Below are 12,616 nucleotides of genomic sequence, written 5' to 3'. Positions count from 1 at the left end.
ATCGCCTGCAAATGCTAATGTTTATTGAGTGTAAATTTTGTTCACTATACACTTTATCAGTTAATTTATTTAAAAAGGTTGAAACCACTCTCGTAGTTAATCATGATTTCTATTATTATCTAATATACGTTGCTTTCTTAATCGTAATGGGGAATCGTATTTGAAACACTGTGTTGTCGTATATTGGTATTTGAATGGGGTAATTTACTTGTGGGCGATTATAAGTTTGCGTAAACACGCTTCGTTGATTTTGAAACTTGTAATTTATTTCTGTTTGCCAAGATGTGGCATTTCCCAGTATACTAGGGTTGGGGAAGATGGTACAAGAGTAGTTCCATTTTATCTGAAGCTTTATTACCGTATCCCTACGGCTCTTAAAAGAGCGTTGTTAATCGTTAAAAACAAGAAAGTGTATGTGGGGTGTTATGTGTTAGCGGTATACCATCTTACCCCACACTGCTAATATACATTGTCAAACCTAAACAAGTAAAACACCATTTTTTTCAAATGCAAATTCTTTTAATCCATCACAATAAATCTAATTCAACAGCGTATTTAATTTAAACTAAATTAACGCTTTTGACGTCGAATATTAAGTTTCAGCTCTTCAGTGACGTCACGCAGGTCTGGGTTTATGTAGATAAAGCGTCTTGTGTTGACACGGTCTGTGCGTTTGTGTGCGTATGTACTTTCTGTACAGTCCTATATACTTGTCTAAGAAGTATTATGGAGGAAGGCCAGCCACAAATATATCTTCCCCAGTCAGTTATAAACCCAAGAATCGGCAGGAAATATTCAAAGTATTACAATCTTACTGGTGTAAGTTGGTTGTTATTGATAGGATTGTGTTGTTATGCCTCGAGCTATTTATATGTAGTAACAATGTCTATCAGTGTACCAACCAAAATAGTGACTGTGCAAACGCTTATTTCCAGTAACTGCCTATAGATACAGCGTATAGCGAAACTTGTGTTTTAAACTAACGGTGTCTATACCACGAATTTGAAAGAATGTTATTAATTGCTAAAGCACGATTACGAAATATGGGCTATTATGTGCTAACAGTAACCATCTTACCCAACTGTAACGTATACAATATAGTTATTAGTTACCACAAGTAAATATTCTTTGTTTACCATCAAATGGGACGACAAACCTAAATGAAACTTAGCATGATGGGCCATCTTACCCCAACCTATTTTATAAGTTATAAACGATATAAAGTAGTTTGAACTTCTCGCCTTTTAGTCACAATGTTGTTAATTAATTTCGCAGTGGTCGCAAATATTAATCGGATTTCTCTCAATTCTCTTCGCTTCCATAGCCCTGGGGTTGGACAGTCAAAACAACTTCAACATTCTTGACACAGGGTCTGGGATATGGTGCAGCGTATTTGTAAGTTATGTCAATTAATAACAAATTATGGTGTATATGATTATAATGAATAAATGTAACTTATTTATTCTCGCATGGCTGGGCAACGACAGTCGTTATAACACGGGTGTTCTGTTTCATACACCTCGTGATTGCTTACGAGTTACCATGTATGTAACTTATTTATCCTCGCATGGCGGAGCAATGACAGTCGTTACAACGCGGGTGTTCTGTTTCATACACCTCGTGATTGCTTACCAGTTACCACGTATGTAACTTATTTATCCTCGCATGGAGGGGCATCGACAGTCGTTACAACGCGGGTGTTCTGTTTCATACACCTCGTGATTGCTTACCAGTTACCACGTATGTAACTTATTTATCCTTGCATGGAGGGGCATCGACAGTCGTTACAACGCGGGTGTTCTGTTTCATACACCTCGTGATTGCTTACCAGTTACCACGTATGTAACTTATTTATCCTCGCATGGCGGGGCATCGACAGTCGTTACAACACGGGTGTTCTGTTTCATACACCTCGTGATTGCTTACCAGTTACCACGTATGTAACTTATTTATCCTCGCATGGAGGGGCATCGTCAGTCGTTACAACGCGGGTGTTCTGTTTCATACACATCGTGCTCGTTTATATGACCAGTTTACCTCTAACCCAAACAAGCTTTAGCCAAAAGCGGGTGCGCTATAAGCACTGTACCGGATACCCCATCATTAACTATGATCGGGTATTGTTTTTAATTTGTAAAAAAACTAAGTTACCATATGTTTAACGAACGTTGTAGTTTATTGGATCTGGAGTTTTGGGAATCTTAGCAGGAGGACAACCGGAGTTCACACAGGTGAGCGCGTTTGTTTCGTTTTATTTTAGCGCTACATCTTATGGTAAAGTAGGGGAAGACGGGACATTTTTAGCACATAATATCCAAATGTTTTTTTGTGTTTTAAACAATTAACAACGGTCTATGGGAGTCGTGAGGATATGGTTTTATAATTCTTTCAATGTTCTTTGTTTACTACCACATGGGACAATAGAATAGAATGAAAAGGTGTCCTATCTTTCCAACGTACTGTATAGGTAAAATATATAGAGATTTCAGCTTTGTTTGCAAACCTTATGTATTTCGGGACTTAACGGCAATTTCCTAAACTCAGTGGTGGCTATAATGGGTTAGCCAATTGTCAGCCATATGTTAAAAAGCAATCTACCAAAAAATTGCATACGTGGTAAGCCTAACTCGTAAGTGGACACGAGGTGTATGAAACTGAACACCCGTGTTATAGCGATTGTTGTTTCCCCGCTATGCGATGATAAATTAAGTTACATACATATTGGTAACTCGTAAGCGGGCACGAGGTGTATATGAAACAGAACACCCGTGTTATAACGACTGTTACTACCCCACCACACAAGGACAAATACGTATCATTCATATATATCCATCCATCCAGATAAATAGAGCAATGTTCGGCGCCATGGCATCCACCATCTTCGGTATCATGATGTTCGCCATTGAAATTGCTTCAGCAGCAAGCTACAATCCAAACCTGTCTATTGTTTCCAATCCTACGGTGGTAAGTGGCACATGCTAGCATTGTTACCTTTCAAGGTTATTAAAGTTACATACGTGGTAACCATTGTGGAAGTATGTGTCTGCAGGCAAGACACTTAACAAAATTGGTCAAACCCAGTGGTGACTAATGGGTTGTTTAAATTCTAATTGTTGGTCATGCAGAAAACCTATCACCACAAAGTTACATACGTGGTAACTCGTAAGGGAGCACGAGGTGTATGAAGCAAAACACCCGTGTTATAACGACTGTCGTTGTCCTGCCACGTGAGAATGTTACATCCATGCATTATTGTAACGACCACCAAACAGACCTGTTTTACAGTTTCATGTGGACAATTAGATTGAATATAAAGGAATATTTTGTTAATGCAGATTTTAAAGAAATTAAAGTAATTAATTTGAATAAATAAATATAACTTCTTATAAAATGAATATAACTTTTAACTTCTTATAAAGCTCATCTTCACGTGGCTAACCACTGTTTAACGGCGCTGTATAGAATTTATCATTATATAATACATGTTAAACGATTTGTGTGAGTTTAATTGCTATTTTTAAATTTATTTCATTTTTACAGGGAGGCGCAATTACCGCTCTTCATTCTATTCTCGTTCTACTCGCGTTTTCTGAGGTTGTTGTAGCGCTTTCTCAGTTATATTATTGCTATGGTATTGTATACAACAAGTTTTACACGGTGAGTCGTATTTGTGATTCAGTACAGCTTAATAAATGTTAGAGGTAGTTCTATACACTATAATAGTGCGCTACGCAGTAGTTAGCATGTACAGACCATAAGCGTTCAAGACTCGTCGCTGCTACCATTGTGAGTGTATATGCCTCCTTTGACAAGACACTTACCGGTAGTTGTTCCATCCCAGTAATCATTAATGGGTTGTCCAAACTGTTGGCTGTACAATAAAATATATAACTGTTCACAGAGTTGTGTTCTAACGACTGTCGTTGCCCCGCCATGCAAGGATAAATAAGTTACATACGTGATAACTCGCAAGCGGGCACAAGGTGAATGAAACAGAACACTTATGTTATAACGACCGTCATTGCCCCGCCATGCGAGGTTAACTAAGTTACATGGCACATTTATTCCCTCATTCAATACCTTTTACTTAAAGGGTTCAGCGGGTAGGAGCAATCTATACACAACAACAGGCCAACTAGAACAAAGGATAGCTGAAGAAAACACATATGATGGTAAGAATGCAATTCTTCACATTTACTCCTTATATTGTATAGGATGGGGGAAGATAGGACACCGTTTTACTCTATTTCTCGTGCTATTTTTAGTAAACAAATAACATTTCCAGAATTTTAAAACCGCATCTTCAGGACTCCCCCATATATAGACCGTTGTTAATTGTTTAAAACACGACAAGGATATTTAGATATTATGTGCTAAAGGTGTCCCGTCTTACCCCACCTTACTATATTCTTGTAAAAACCTTTACTATTTTCCAGAAATTCAAATAAGCAATATCTCAGGCGCAAATGGTATAAACTACCAAGAAGGGAATGATTCGGTGGTGCTGTTTTACTAAACACGACTAAATGGAACAAATGTACATCATCGGTTCTATAGCCTGTTGGACCCTGGCGAGGGACTTGTATAACCTCGCGCATGCATTTACGATTCTATTCTTTTGTATTTTTTACAATTTAAGCCAGAGTTGCCCCAATGCTCCAGCACTAAGGGCAGATTTGGCCTATATCACTCCAACACCCAACGATGTATAGGCTATACGTGGCAACACGTCGTTCATACAGTCTAACTCCGTTCTTGAATTCGTCCCGGTCTAGATATAAACGATCTATACAATTTTGCAATTAGAGGATTCGGCCTTTTAAGATCGTTTTGTCTTAATAGTTTAAGTTTTGCTTTTAATATGCGATCGTTTTGTCTTAATAGTTTAAGTTTTGCTTAAAATATGCGAGTTTCTAACACGTTTATCGTTTTCTACTTCTTTGCAACTGCTGTCATTTCCTACTTTAACAATAATTCATATTTCACTTTTTATTAATTGACAATCTTAATTCAATTGTAATCACGACACTGTGTTAAATGCACGTTACATATTTCGCTCCCCTATGTAAAATACACTTCATGCAGTAAACAGTATTGATTACGGGATTTCCCCATCAGAAAAACAAACCAAATATCTTGTGACCAAATATTTGCATAAATCCTTTAATAGCAGGTATTTTGCAATCGTTGTTTTTGTGTACTTTAGTTTATCTCTAGTCTTTTGCTCTTTAACGTTTAAGAAGCAGTAATGTATCATGAAACAAGCGCATACCAGAAACACGAGACGCCCGATTATAAATATTTGCGAATATTCCTTGGAGTTGGGGTAAGTTTTTAAAGTTCATAGGTTTAATTCTATTTGTTTAAAACTTAAGTTGAGAGTAAAGAGTTTTCCTTTATACATCATTACTAAAACCAAGCTGTTTATTTATATAGTCACTATAACTAAATTAAATTAATTAAAAGTTATATAAATAATTTAAAATGATATAGTAGGGTGGGGAAGATGGGACACCTTTTCATTCTATTTTCCCCTTTGGTAGTAAAGAAAAAATATTCAAAGAATTACAAAACAGTATCCTCATGACTTCCATGGACCGTTGTTAATTGTTTAAAACATGATCAGGATATTCGGATATTAAGTGCTCAAGGTGTCCCATATTCCCCAACCCTACTGTAAATAAATAATTTACAAACAAGATCTAAATGTGTAATTTAAAAATCAGAGGAAACTAGATGATTAAATGTGATTAAATTTATCTCATTAAACTACCATAATTTTTTGGGTTTCGAATTCTTACTATTTTCCAACTCCTATAACCAAATGTGTAATATATAGGTCTGTAATATATATATATATATATATATATATATATATATGATTTGTGATATATAGCTTACTCTTTAGTACTACCACAGCAAATTTCATAAGCATTTTTGTGACCAAAGAGACAAAATCAATTTTATTTTAATTCATTCATTTCATTACAGTACTTATGTGTTTTAACAGGTTGTTAAACTTGTGGTCGGTTGTGTCTCAGTGTTGCTTGGTGTTTGGGCTGAATACATTCGGATAAATTCCGCTCATTCTGATTACTTTGAAGTGTATTCCCCACTATGGTGCGCCCCGTTTGTAAGTTTGTGGTTTAAGTTGGTTTACCAAATATTTCAAAATATTTCAAAGACAAGAGTATGTAGAAAACTACTGCGTTTCTATAAACATTTTAATATTGGTTGTTGTTTTGTTAAATAAACAATCTTGTTCCATTTTAACCAATTCACATTCAGTATTCGGATATTGAGATTGAATGAATGTTACTTACTTTATCTTCACATGGCCGAAAAACGACAATCGTCATAACACGGGTTTAACACCTCATGCCAGCTTACGCGTTGACATGTATGTTACTTTGTGGGTGATTTTTTGAGGATTTTTTAATTTTTTGATTTATGGCTGATAATTTAGACAACCTTTAGTGACCACTGGGTTTGAACAATTGCCGTTAAGTGTCTTGCCCAAAGACACATACGATACGCCCATAATGGTAGCAGCGACGAGCCTTGAACCCATTACCTCTGGGTTACAGGCAGGCACGCTAACCACTATGCCACGGCGCCGGACATTAAAATATTGTGTATAATTTTAATGTTTAATTTATTTTCCAGTTCATTGTAGCGGGAGGCAAAGGTGTCAACCTTAGTTGTAAACCTAGTGATAAAAAGGTTTGTTTAACTAGCAATAAATGTTATTCATGTATTAAAAATAAGTAAATTGTTTTGTTATTGCTGATTGGATTTTGTATGTATTAGGGCCGTGTTCCTAAAAATATTAGTATAAAAATGTTAGTAAATGATAAAAATGTTGTTGCGTAAATTAAAATCTTCATCCGTTATTCTTTATTTTAGTTTGAACCCCCCATTTTTTCCACACCACTGGCTATGAATAAAACAATCATTAAAACACGATATGTGTAAAAGATGTGGGAAAGTCTCAGTTAAAAATCATGGCTGTTAATATTCTGTTACTTCTGCTACCAGGCATCGTATAAATAATATATTAGTGGCTCATCTGGTATAAAAACGTAGTATATTTCCAACATAATTTCCCTGATGAAGTCTCGCCGTATGGCAGTTGGATATACACTACGTTTTTAATATACCATATGAGCCACTAATATATTATTCATGGTTTAAGCAATCAAACAGGTGTTTGTTACTTTTTAAAAAGTGTTTTATAATATAACTCATTTACAGATGTTTACAACTATGATCCTGGCCATTGTATCTGGTATACTGGGTTTAGTAATGTATGGCTTTGAATTGGTGGATTCAATACAAATGGATGATGTGTATTTTGTATTGGAGGATGACCATGTAAGTTAATTGGTGTGGATGTTTATGTAATAGGAGCATTATATGTATGAGGGTTTTAAAAGACAGATATTTAATCATATAAGGTATAGTAGGATGGGGGAAGATGGGACACCTTTTTATTTTATTTTCCTGCCCTACTTGGTAGTAAACAAAGAACATTAAAAGATATTTAAAACTGTATCCTTAGGACTCCCATAGACTGTTGTTAATTGTTTAAAACTTGATCAGGATGTTTGGATATCCTGTGCTAACGGTGTCCCGTCTTCCTACACAGCGCTATACATTCAAACACAAGAAATCTGCTTTTCTTACCACCATATCCTGACTTAGTTACATAAGATTAGTATATGTGATGTTAAGCATGGGTATTATCAGGTAGCATTAAAGATACTTCATGGAATCCTGACAGCTTTGGGTTTTCTAAACTTCTTGTTTGCGAAAGTTCTTGTTGCGTTCTGTGCAGTGGAATATTGCAAACAAAGAAAGAAGGTTTTAAATGTTATATTGTAACAATTTTGCTGCTAATTCCCTTTTCTTCAATGTTTTATTTGATCTGATTTTCGTTATAAATATTCTGTTAATCTTTAAAGCAAATTAATATTATTATAGGCGTCAACAGTTTGTACATTTAAACAGTTTATATTTTTACCAACAGCAACGAACATACATCGAAAGTTCAAGGACACCTTTGCTTGGTTATGGTGATTCGTGTAGCAGAAGATCATTCGGTATTTAGTTTGAATATGTTTGTTAACCCACGTGTGTTTTAATCTTTAATAAATTTTGATAATATAGATATATATTAAATGTTTATTCAATATATTTAAATTTTTGTAATATATATAGAGGTTGAATGTTTTGTGATTTTCTGTAATATATATATATATTATACAAATATATTACTAAAACTGTATTCTATATATATATTTCTAGTTTCATATTATTATAATAATTAATAGAATACTGAAGAAGTATCTTATATTTATTATTAAATATAAACTTAATGTGCCATGAAAATAATTACAGATCCGAATCATATAGGTGTAGAGGCTTACCCATACACCAACTATACTTCAACGAGAGGCCAGGTAAGAATTATTTAAATAAAACAATATTATTAATTGTTATCAGCGTTCAATTAGCTCTATGATGTTTATATGTCAGTTTTATGGCTTGTTTATAAACTGAATTATACGCACATAAATCATGAATTTTTTGGTTAGTTTTTATCTTCTGGCTCACTGAAAATGATTTTAGTTTTTAAACCAAAACATTTAAAAGTGAAGACATTAGTTGTATATACATGGTCTGTTTGCATTAAAATTAAATTTTATCCTTTTCATGAAATACCTTAAAATTTTTGGCTTTTTAGTTAGTGTTAAACAACTTACACTAGCAGGTAGTGTCTGTAGGGTGTAACGGTCACGCCTTTTATTCAAAACCTTATTTTTTTCTTTTTATTAAGGAGCTTTTTAAACAACTGTTGTTTTACCGTTATTACCGGTCTTTTCGCTTTTGTAAACTTTCCTGTTCCTTGTTAAGGTGGCTGTACACATTATCCGGAATCCGTCAGTTTTGTCCGGATTTCGCCGCATGCGGAACTCGGTAATGGGTTTGCATATACGACTTCGCAAGCGAATTCCCATGCCGGATACTGTGTACAGCCACCTTTATCATGACCAAACGAAGAGACAAAAAAAATGTATTTGTTTATTGATTTAGGCGGGTTCCTATGCAGGAAGTATTCCATTCAAATCAGATGCATAAAAGTGAAGCTTCCAACCAAGTTAATTGTTAAAATTTATTATAGTGTTGTTTCAGTTGTTAATAAATAATCAATGTGCAATTTACATTTATGTGTTTTATCCGTTAACGTGGGTGGTGCTTTAATTTATAGTTTCAATATACGTCATTACATTATGTAGTAGGCCAAAGTGCGGCGGGGAAGATAGACACATTTTCATTCTATTATCTTGTCCAATTTGGCAGTAGACAAAGAACATTCAAAGAATTACATAACTGTATCTTCACGACTTCCATTGACCGTTTTTAATTGTTTGAAATGATCCGTATATTTGATCAGTACGTGCGAAAGGTGTCCCATCTTACCCCATATTATATCAAATTTCATCAAAACCGGAAACCTGCAGCAACTTATGATGAGTGTTTACTGTGCAATAGCATATTCAATAATCAAAATGCATTGGGAATTTTGTGGTGAAGAGTAAAAATACTGTTTAAAATCTCGTTGCGCAAAAAGCACATTAGCCCAAACGTGTCCACTGGCGCCATAAAAGAGTTCTCCTGTTTATTTACCGGGCGCACATGAAATGTCGAATTTTGACCGTCACTGCAAAAGTCAGCATGTGAATGTATTTCTGCCTTTTTATCCCAAGTCCCAGAAACCAAGATTTTGCAAGAAACAGGTGAGATTAGGTATTTTATAACTTATAACGTATACGCTTTGAGAAAATTCCTTTTTATAAATATGGACATTCGTGTAAAAAAATGTTACTTTGCAAGTTATTCCGACGTTTAACTGAACACATATATTTAGTTTAAATCATCGAAAGACGCGGTTGCCGGTTGGCAGTGATAGGCGGGGCAAAGAGACTAAAACCGTATATATTGGTCTAAAATCACATATTGTATTATTACGTTAGGAGTGATATGTCACCCAAATTTTGAAACAGGATGACAATGACATCATGTGTTTTAGCCAGGCACTACAAACACAATCAATAATAGCATTTGCATAGGTGATAAAACAACTTAGTTTGTTAATACATTGTTGGCAGTTATTTATAATTTAACTTAGTAATGCAAAATAATTCTTTCAACTTGCATATGTTTTTGTGTAACATTTGTTATGTATAGAATATAGGTAAATTAACTACCTTACATATTGTTAAGTAATGCCAAAAGAATCTTCCAAGAAAACTGTTGGGCGACCAAATAAAAAGGAGAAGTTATGTTGTGAATACTGCGATAATACATATTATCAACCTTATTTACTTGTGGACCATATGAGAACACACACTGGTGAAAAACCATTCAAATGTGAAGTTTGTGGAGTTTGTTTTTCTCGCAAAGGAACATTAAGAAAGCATGTGTTTATTCATGCCACAGAAAAACCGCATAAGTGCTTGTTTGAAACGTGTACAAAAGCCTATAGTTCAATTGCCATGCTAAATAGACATGAGAAAACGCATACCGCACCTAGACCCTACAAGTGTGCTATTTGCGACAAGGACTTTCCTGAAAAGCTTCATCTCAGTCAGCATATGATCACCCACACTAAAGAAAAACCTTTTAAATGTGAAACCTGCGGAAAGGGTTTCACGAGGAATTTCAGTTTAAAAGTCCACCAAACAGTGCACACTAAAGTAAAGGCGTTCAAATGCCACGTTTGCGATAAAACATTTCCTGGCCGAGGTAACTTAGTGGTTCATCTGCGCATACATACTGGTGTAACGCCTTACACGTGCCAGTATTGTCAAAGATCTTTTAAACGGCTTGAACATTTAAAGCAGCACTTTGTGACGCACCAAACTGATAAGCCGCATAAATGTAGCGAATGCGATCGTGTATTTGGAGATGTAATAGCTCTCAGGCGTCATCAAAAACTTCACACTGGTGTAAGGCCGTTCAAATGTGAATATTGTGAAAAAGCTTTTGCTCATTCGAATATTCTAAAAGCTCATCATCGAATCCATACAGGGGAGAAACCTTACAAATGTGATGTCTGTAATAAAGCGTTTAGATGTTCCATTACTCTTGTAGTTCACCAAAGAATCCACACTGGAGAGAGACCGTATAAATGTAGCATTTGTTCCAAAGCTTTTGTCCAACAGTCTGCTGTGCGAAAGCATGAAAAGACCCATTTGCCTAAATCTAAGAAAAAGAAAAAATCTTAGGTTTAGGTAAAATGTTATTCTGACGTTATTTTTTTAATTCGTTTTGCTTACGAGTTACAATGTATGTAACTTGTGACTGATTACCTTTTTGAATTTGCTGTGTGGTTTAAACGACAATTTATACAACCTTTTAGTGACCGCTGGGTTGGAGCAATTGCCGTTAAGTGTCTTGTCCATAGTCACATAGCTTAAAATGGCAGCAGCATTGAACCTCGAACCCGTACCATCTGAACTGAGGGCAATAGTTGCACCTTATGTAGAACACTTTGTGGATATTGTTCACTGATTGTTTCTTTTTTAGGGTTGTAATGTTCCCGGTTACAATAGGAGCGCTCCAACAGAAAAAAATGAACCCTTGCAGAAGAAATACATTTTTTGAGAATCACATTTTTCTTATTATATATATTATATGTAGTATATGTATTTTTATAAAGTTTAAACATATTATCATTGAAGACCCGATCTGTACACTGTAGTGGATGTTTTATGGCTGTGTTTGGGTTTAGCAACCACGCTTTCGTCTGACACTTATACTCTAGTAGTTTTTACCCGTAGCAAACTTAGTGTATTTTAAAGACTGTGTTTTGTTGCTAATTCCCTTCTCTTTATTGTTTTAGTTAACCTGATGTCCTGATCATCATTACTGTTTCAAAATAAATAAATGAAATTTGGGTTATGTTTGTTTATTTATTTTATTTCAAATCAATTTCATTGTTTTAAATGTGCTTTAAGTAGAAATGAAATACCAATATTTTCTGTTGGTATCTTAGATTCTACGGATCATGTTTTGTGTAAATAGACCGTTGTTAATTGTTTAAAACATGATTTGAATATTGTATTAAACGTATCCCGCCTTCCCCAACCTACTAAACAACTTGGTGTTAATGTGCAAGAATAGGAATTTACTTCAACCTAGAAGTTACTTTATATAATCACACAATAAGAACCAAATAATTTAGAACAGTTATTAAAAGTTATTATATAGTTCAGTGGTTCTTAAACTTGTTTGTATGCTTTACCCTTTTAACAAAGATTCTTATCATATTTACCCCCAATATGTAAGTACACGGAATTTACCCCGAGTAGACCATATACATTAACAGTGGGCTGTAACATTATATGTACTCTAATTCTAACACGTATTAAAGTATCTAAGGTAACATAATGTATTGGTCAACTCGTACCGGTCCTACTAAAACACGCCCGGCGGGGCCCGGTGGGGCCCGGTGGAAAAAAATATACTAAAACACGCCCGGTGCGGGGCCCGGTGGGGCCCGGTGGGACCCGGTGAGGACCCGGTGTTACGAGTCATACTAAAACACGCC

General features: G+C 35.1%; 3 protein-coding genes across 5 annotated transcripts; all 3 read left to right on the top strand.

The window, feature by feature from the left end:
* Window positions 1–3: 3 nt before the first annotated feature.
* LOC100181541 lies at window positions 4–5,094 on the top strand. The gene is made up of 7 exons (XM_002126994.3): window positions 4–819; window positions 1,276–1,395; window positions 2,175–2,231; window positions 2,842–2,964; window positions 3,541–3,657; window positions 4,094–4,172; window positions 4,437–5,094. The coding sequence occupies exons 1-7, from the start codon at window positions 727–729 to the stop codon at window positions 4,514–4,516; spliced, it is 669 nt and encodes a 222-aa protein (XP_002127030.1). The 5' UTR covers window positions 4–726; the 3' UTR covers window positions 4,517–5,094.
* A 35-nt stretch (window positions 5,095–5,129) lies between these two features.
* Window positions 5,130–9,224, top strand: LOC100176079. Of its 2 annotated transcripts, none has more exons than XM_002126969.4 (8): window positions 5,130–5,326; window positions 6,011–6,133; window positions 6,667–6,723; window positions 7,255–7,374; window positions 7,750–7,863; window positions 8,030–8,102; window positions 8,416–8,462; window positions 9,097–9,224. In XM_002126969.4, exons 1-8 carry the CDS (start codon window positions 5,249–5,251, stop codon window positions 9,139–9,141), a joined length of 657 nt encoding a protein of 218 aa, XP_002127005.1. In that variant the 5' UTR covers window positions 5,130–5,248; the 3' UTR covers window positions 9,142–9,224. The 2 variants fall into 2 exon arrangements, with proteins under 2 accessions (XP_002127005.1, XP_004227517.1); XM_004227469.4 differs by having other exon boundaries at window positions 8,401–8,462.
* Window positions 9,225–9,701: 477 nt separating this feature from the next.
* LOC100178392 (zinc finger protein 626) lies at window positions 9,702–11,965 on the top strand. 2 transcript variants are annotated; one of them, XM_009862883.3, is made up of 2 exons: window positions 9,702–9,800; window positions 10,288–11,435. In XM_009862883.3, the coding sequence occupies exon 2, from the start codon at window positions 10,290–10,292 to the stop codon at window positions 11,289–11,291; it is 1,002 nt and encodes a 333-aa protein (XP_009861185.1). In that variant the 5' UTR covers window positions 9,702–9,800; window positions 10,288–10,289; the 3' UTR covers window positions 11,292–11,435. The 2 variants fall into 2 exon arrangements, with proteins under 2 accessions (XP_009861185.1, XP_002126957.1); XM_002126921.4 differs by lacking the exon at window positions 9,702–9,800 and adding an exon at window positions 11,593–11,965 and having other exon boundaries at window positions 9,825–11,297.
* Window positions 11,966–12,616: the final 651 nt, after the last annotated feature.

Source organism: Ciona intestinalis, unplaced genomic scaffold, assembly GCF_000224145.3.
Source record: "Ciona intestinalis unplaced genomic scaffold, KH HT001085.1, whole genome shotgun sequence".
NCBI lineage: Eukaryota > Metazoa > Chordata > Ascidiacea > Phlebobranchia > Cionidae > Ciona > Ciona intestinalis.
The sequence above is the reverse complement of the archived record's forward strand: the minus strand, read 5'-3'. Positions and strand labels throughout refer to the sequence as shown.

Bases quoted from the DNA above. Each gene is read 5' to 3' on its own strand.
- LOC100176079 (XM_004227469.4), top strand. From the start codon at position 5,249: ATGTATCATGAAACAAGCGCATACCAGAAACACGAGACGCCCGATTAT. The intron at 6,134-6,666 runs GTAAGTTTGTGG...TTTATTTTCCAG, and splicing joins CACTATGGTGCGCCCCGTTT to TTCATTGTAGCGGGAGGCAA. The intron at 7,864-8,029 runs GTTTTAAATGTT...TTTTACCAACAG, and splicing joins ATTGCAAACAAAGAAAGAAG to CAACGAACATACATCGAAAG.
- LOC100181541 (XM_002126994.3), top strand. From the start codon at position 727: ATGGAGGAAGGCCAGCCACAAATATATCTTCCCCAGTCAGTTATAAAC. The intron at 820-1,275 runs GTAAGTTGGTTG...TTAATTTCGCAG, and splicing joins AGTATTACAATCTTACTGGT to TGGTCGCAAATATTAATCGG. The intron at 3,658-4,093 runs GTGAGTCGTATT...TTTTACTTAAAG, and splicing joins TATACAACAAGTTTTACACG to GGTTCAGCGGGTAGGAGCAA.
- LOC100178392 (XM_002126921.4), top strand. From the start codon at position 10,290: ATGCCAAAAGAATCTTCCAAGAAAACTGTTGGGCGACCAAATAAAAAG.